General features: G+C 45.5%; 1 protein-coding gene across 1 annotated transcript in view; it reads left to right on the top strand.

The window, feature by feature from the left end:
- Positions 1-6,212, top strand: part of CLSTN2 (calsyntenin 2) — a 428,729-nt gene that overhangs the window by 382,744 nt on the left and 39,773 nt on the right. The window contains exon 13 of the mRNA XM_012558038.1: positions 5,499-5,661. Within this exon, the coding sequence (XP_012413492.1) occupies positions 5,499-5,661 (163 nt within the window). The remainder of the gene's footprint in view (positions 1-5,498; positions 5,662-6,212) is intronic.

The following is a 6,212-nucleotide window of genomic DNA, read 5'->3' as shown; positions in this document are numbered from 1 at the left end:
CCGTTTCATTTTTTTTGCAAATGGATATCCAGTTTTGCCAGCACCATTTGTTAAAAAGACTGTCTTTTCCCCATTTGATGGACTTTGGGCCCTTGTTGAAGATCAGGTGACCGGAGGTGGATGGATTTACATCTGCGTTCTCAATTCTATTCCATTGGTCAATGTGTCTGCTGTTGTACCAGTACCAGGCTGTTTTGACTACTGTGGCTGTATAGTAGGTGGTAGGCAAACATATCTTACATGCAGTAGCTGCATTCAAAAATACCTGATTTATCGGGAAAACCGAGTTAGACCTTCCAATCTAGCCCTTTAAATGACATTTGGATCAATATGTCAGCAGCCTACATAGAGAAGTTCTCACGTTGATCTTCTCCTCCCACTCTCAGGAGAACCTCCTCTGGCCCTGGAACACCAGCCTACTCCTAACTCAGACCTCCTTGGCTTTGTCCCTGCTGCCCTTCCTCAGCGTTTGTCCCTGGGTCTTTGGTCTCTGATTCACTCACCAGCTGAATGGCAGCCACAGTCACCCACCTGGAGAACACATCTTCAGGTTTTCAGCGAGCTAAGTGTCTCTGGTCTTGCTAAGGCCTCAGGCATCTTCTCAGGGGATGGTGTCAGACATGTTTGGTGCCGGTGGGTTCACCGTGATTCATGAACAGCTCCGGAATGAAAGTTCTTTTCTCCCCCCAGGAAGGGTCACTTTGCCTAATTTCCTTCTTCCTTGGTTGAACTATACATTGATGTATTTATTTTTCCTGCCCCCTGGTTTGATGATTTTTCAATTACAGTTTGTCCCTGCAGCTCCAGCAGAGGGTTAATGTGGGTCTCTTCATGACCATAGATCCACATCTATGAAACCATAATTAGGCATTTCCTTTAGCTGTAGTCATAGATTATATGGTGTGAGAAGTCTGCAGGCATAAACCTGACTATGAGCTGAAAGCCTGTTTGGATGCCCATTGAGGAGACAACTAGGGACATTCCCCATCATTCCCACCTCTGAGTCTTAGCTCAGGCTGTTTCCCATTCCCAGAATGTCCTTCCTATTTATCTTGAAGGGTTTAAATCTTGCTATCCTTTGTGACCCATACTAAAATGAGATAAAAACGTATCCCCTTTCAAATTAGCAGGAGTTGGCATTGTTAGTACTTGCTGAGGTGAGGGTATGATCCAGGAGCACACTCGCACTCTGCTGGCAGGAGGATAAACAGGCATAATTTCTTGCCAAAAAAAAAAAATTGATGGTATGTATCAAGAGCTTTAAAAATATCCTTACTCTTTGACCCAGTAATTCCATTCTCAGGAATCTTTCCTAAGGATATAATCAGAAATAGACAAACATTTATGCACAAAAATATTCATTACAGCATCATTTCTAGTAGTTGGTACATAGTTAATGTCAGATAATAAGAGAATAGTAAAGTATATTATCCACCACTGTAAAAATGTCATGGGCGAGGTGTCTGACCTCCTCTAACTTCACGAGGAGGAGGGAGAATCAAGATCAACAGCCAAGGCTAATTCCTATGAGGCGGAGGTCAGACATGCCTCCCTTCTCCACCATCTCTACCAGTTCTGACAACTGTCCCTCCCACAGCACTCGCTACTTCCCTGCTGGGTTCGAGAATTCACTGCAATGGCCACACAGAACTCACAGACCATACTCACATTTATGGGGTTTATTGGGGAAGTAACAGGTTACAATTCAGGTTTAGGAATGCTCAGGATACAGTTTTTCCATCAGGACAGCTTCTTCTCAGCCATGCCCACAGGCACACCTCTCTCTGGCCCTCGGCCTCTGCCCTGCTCAGGCAAGTGTTACAAAGATGTTTCAGCTCTGCCAATAAGTGCCCAGGAGCACCCTACTCCACTAATAAGCTTCAGCTCAAAGGCACTGAGCTCTAGCTCCCATGGGTCAGCAAACCTAGTTCCACCAAGTGCCCAGAAGCACCCTACTCCTCCAGCAAGCCTCCTGCCTGAAGGCACTCAGCTTTCTTGCTCTGTGGCTGGGAAGCCCACCACGTCATCTCTTGCCAGTCTCTCTTGCCAACATTTCTCTGCCACTGCCTCTCACCTTCTTCAGTGTTACAGCTCTCTTTCTGTCTCCTGGTTTCAGGAGCTTCTCAGTGCAGAGATCCTGGGTCCAAAGGATATGTTCTGCTCCTAGCTCTTCTACCAGGAAGAAGATTCTCTTCCCACTTCTGGGATGGCTCATTTTAAGCCTAGCAGGATGGCAAAACTAACCAATCCCCTTGGTGGGCCACAGTTACCTTATCTGCCCAGTCCCAGCCAATCACTCTGCGTGAGTCACAAAGACCATGGCTAGAAGGGCCATATGAAGTAATTCATTGCAGTGGAACCACCATCTGTCAGTTTGTCATATTGTGGTGGCTTGCATGTTGCTATGATGATGGAAGCTATGCTACTGGTATTTCAAATACCAGCAGGGTCACCCATGGTGAACAGGTTTCATCAGAGCTTCCAGACTAAGGCAGAGTAAGAAGAAAGGCCTGGTGATCTACTTCTGAAAATTAGCCAGTGAAAACCTTATGGATCACAACAGAACATTGTCCGACTTACTTGCTTTGGACACATCATCAGGAGGGATCATTTGCTGGAGGGAGACATCATGTTTGGTGAAGTAGAGGGCTAGCGAGGGCAAGGCAGAACCTTGGTGAGATGGATTGACACAATAGTCACAACAATGGACTCAAACATGCCATCGATTGTGAGGATGACACAGGACTGGGCAATATTTCATTCTGTTATACATAAGGTCACCACAAGTCAGGGTCTTCCTGACTGCAGCTATCTTCATCATCAAGTGTATTATAGTACATCCACTTTATGCAGCCATTTAAAATGAAGTTTTGAAGCATTTTAATGTTGATGGTAAGTGAAACATGCAGACTTTCAAATTGTGTATACAGTGTGATCCAAATAGACCTTTCCCAACTGTTGTCTCACAGGATGTTCATAGAGATGCTATAAATAGGAAAGTTCCATTTTCCAGCAAGGTTGCAAAATCGTCACACACACTTCAAGGTTTCTCAGAGCCTTGGATGTGTTAAAGAGAACAGGAAATCACCAAGAAGGAGACTCAGCTTATGGGGCCACTGTTTCAATGTGGAGCATCACAGGAATGGCTGTTCCATCAAGCACACTTTAGAAAAACTGAGGGGAGGGGCTAGGAAAAGACTGAAATATTGAGAGAGGTTACTGTTGCTGTTGGATGATAGAATTATTTGACTTCTTCTTGGATTTTTTTTTTCCTACAAAAATGCAATGCTGTTGTTGCTAATTGCCGTCGAGTCGATTCTCATTGTGACCCCACATGTGCAGAGTAGAACTCTATTCCATAGGGTTTTCAAGGCAGTGATCTTTTGAAAGCCGATCACCAGGCCTGTCTTCTGAGGCACCTCTGGGCGGGTTTGAACCACCAACCTTTCAGCTAGTAGTCAAGCACTTAACCATTTGCGCCACTCAGGGACCTCAAGAATGCAGTAAATGTTATGAAAGAAAGGAGCCAGAGGGGCAGTCTCCATCCAGCTTGGGCAGACTTGGAGTGCTATAAGGTAGCATCTGCCAAGGCAACATGGCAGACGCATCAGAAAGGAGGGCTGCTTTCAGGGTGGTGACTGAGACCACGACTCTCCTGAGTGCTACAGGCTCGGCTGTCAGCACTCTGCCTACATTCTGTAGGACATGGGGTGTGGTCAGGGTCACATCACTATCATCCTGACTCTGACCGCCTACCCACCATCTCCCCTCCCCTCCATGAACACCGCCAGGGTCTGTCTCATGAACTATATCCCAGGGTGCCTCTGCTGCCTAGCTATCCTCAATTGCAAACCCCAAGGCCAGCAAGCACTGGGCCTCCTTTGATTGGGCACTTCATTCAAATACTCTGCTTAGTTCCCTAGTCTTCCATCTCCCTAGACTCTGTCTTCAGGTCTTCCTTTGTGCCATGCTCCTGGGTCACCCTACCTCAGTCACAGGCCCAGCCCCAGAGCCCCACACCCAGTCAGGTGTAGGAAGGGAGTGTGAACTGGTCAGGCCCGCTCACTGAATGTAGCAGGACTTTGCAGTGATCTGCCTGGAACCCTCTTGCTTACTTTCCAAGGTCCCCTAAAATATTTATCAGCCTTTATCAGGCTAATGGGTTTCAAAAGGAGCAATTTTCTGAGACATCAGACAAGACAAAATAAAAAGAACATTAAGGAAAAAATTATTATTCCAAAATGAAAGGAGAAAGATCATTTAGCATCCCTGTTAGTGTTATCTATTCATGAGAAACAGAACATTTAATCCACAGTGGGAGGGGGGAGAGCTTTGATGCCCTTACCTTGGGGTCACCTTCATGCGAACTCATCTGTCTCCCCTGCCACAGATGGCAGGGATGATGGGGACAAGAGGATGCAAATGAGAGACACTTTAGAGGTGGCTGCCACAGGATGGGGGGGGGATTTGAGGGAGAGGGAGTGTGAAGGTGCAATAATCTAGTGTGACACCCAGCTACTTGCTTGGGGTATTGGAGGGAGGGTGGCACCGTTCCCCAGTCTTGCCACCTTTCATACTTCCAGTCTCCCTTACATGCCAGGCTTGCTTCCTATTTTGGATCATGCTGTATGGGTTCAGTCCCTGAGGTCAGGAATTATGACTCTACCCTAGCCCCCCAATGTCTCTACCAATCCATTAAGGTTTGCCTTTGGTTCCCAGCGCTAAGACATCTTGGGTGCAAAAGGTTGTGAGAGGACGTGTGTTATATTGGGGGCGGGGGGGGGGCGGGTGCAGAGCTAAGTCCTGCTGGGAAGGCTACCTCCTCAGAATTCACCTTGCTTGAGCTGAAGGGGATGTGAGTTTACACCAGCTTCTCTGACAAACCTTAAAATAGACACAAAAGAACTGGGGGCCCCTATTCTTCTGCATCTCTTTCTTCTTGTTCCCATGCTCATTGCCTTCTCTTTCACCACTTCCTAACTCCTGCTCCTCTCCTCTTCCATTTCCTTCTTTCCCCTTCCTTTCCTCCTCTCCTCCATCTCATCTTCATTTCTACTTTCAATCTAGCACCGTTCTTCTTACAACCCCATCTATCCCTAAACTTAGAAAAATATTTTCAATTGAATGCTTTTCTCAACCAAAGAACTAAGCAAAGTTTCACACAAAGCAAATTTAAGCTGACACCCTACCTACCCACTAAGAACTTGTCAGCCAAGTCAAGCTGGTAATTATGTGACCAAGATAACCTGGCCAGAATCAAATATTTGCCCCATGACTGGATTCTCAGGTGCTCCTCTTCCCCATGGTTTACCCCATCATGTTTGGTGATGAAACTTCTCTAACCTCAGTTCACATCAACCATTATGTTCATTGAGTTCTTTGCAATGAAAATTGTTGACCCAAAATGTCTTCTCTCCGTTTTATAGTTAGAATAAAAGTCTGTTTGATGTTGAATTGCACGTTGAATTTTAAGTGTTTGTTCTCTTTCTTTTCATTAGATTTGTGACAAGGAGTGGCATTACTATGTCATCAATGTGGAGTTTCCAGTGGTTACCTTATACACGGATGGAGCAACATATGAACCGTATCTGGTGACCAACGATTGGCCCATTCATCCGTCTCACATAGCCATGCAACTCACAGTTGGCGCTTGTTGGCAAGGTAAGACAGTCAAGGACTGGAGACCTAACTCAAGCCCTTCCCGAACTGTCTGTATACATTCCACGAAAGATACTTAGAGAGAAAAGGGAAAAGCAAGTGGTGTGACAACTAGCCAGGATAATTTACTATTCCTTACTAAAAAAGTGGAGTATCTGGGTGGCGCAAATGGTTAATGTGCTCGGCTACTAACTGAAAGGTTGTAGGTTCTAATCCACCCAGAGGCACCTTGGAAGAAAGACCTGGCAATCTACTTCTGAAAAATTAGCCATTGAAAACCTTATGGAGCACAGTTCTACTGTAACACACCTGGAGTCTCCATGAGTTGGAGCTGACTCAACAGCAACTGGTACTAATAAAGTAGGACTTATAAAAAAAAATATGTATTAGTCCAGACACTAAACCTGTGTAATAATAAAGCACTTGACTTGAGACCAGATTTTTATTTTAGATCAACATGAGCAGTTTCATGGTTGCCTCTGAGGTTCTAATGCCTTTTACTGTTCCGGAACCTTATTCTGTGTTCCAAACTGGAGCTATATAGAGAAAAAGCT

This window comes from Trichechus manatus, unplaced genomic scaffold, assembly GCF_000243295.1.
Source record: "Trichechus manatus latirostris isolate Lorelei unplaced genomic scaffold, TriManLat1.0 scaffold00132, whole genome shotgun sequence".
Taxonomy (NCBI): domain Eukaryota; kingdom Metazoa; phylum Chordata; class Mammalia; order Sirenia; family Trichechidae; genus Trichechus; species Trichechus manatus.
Note: the sequence above shows the minus strand (reverse complement) of the source record. Positions and strands in the feature narration are given on the sequence as shown.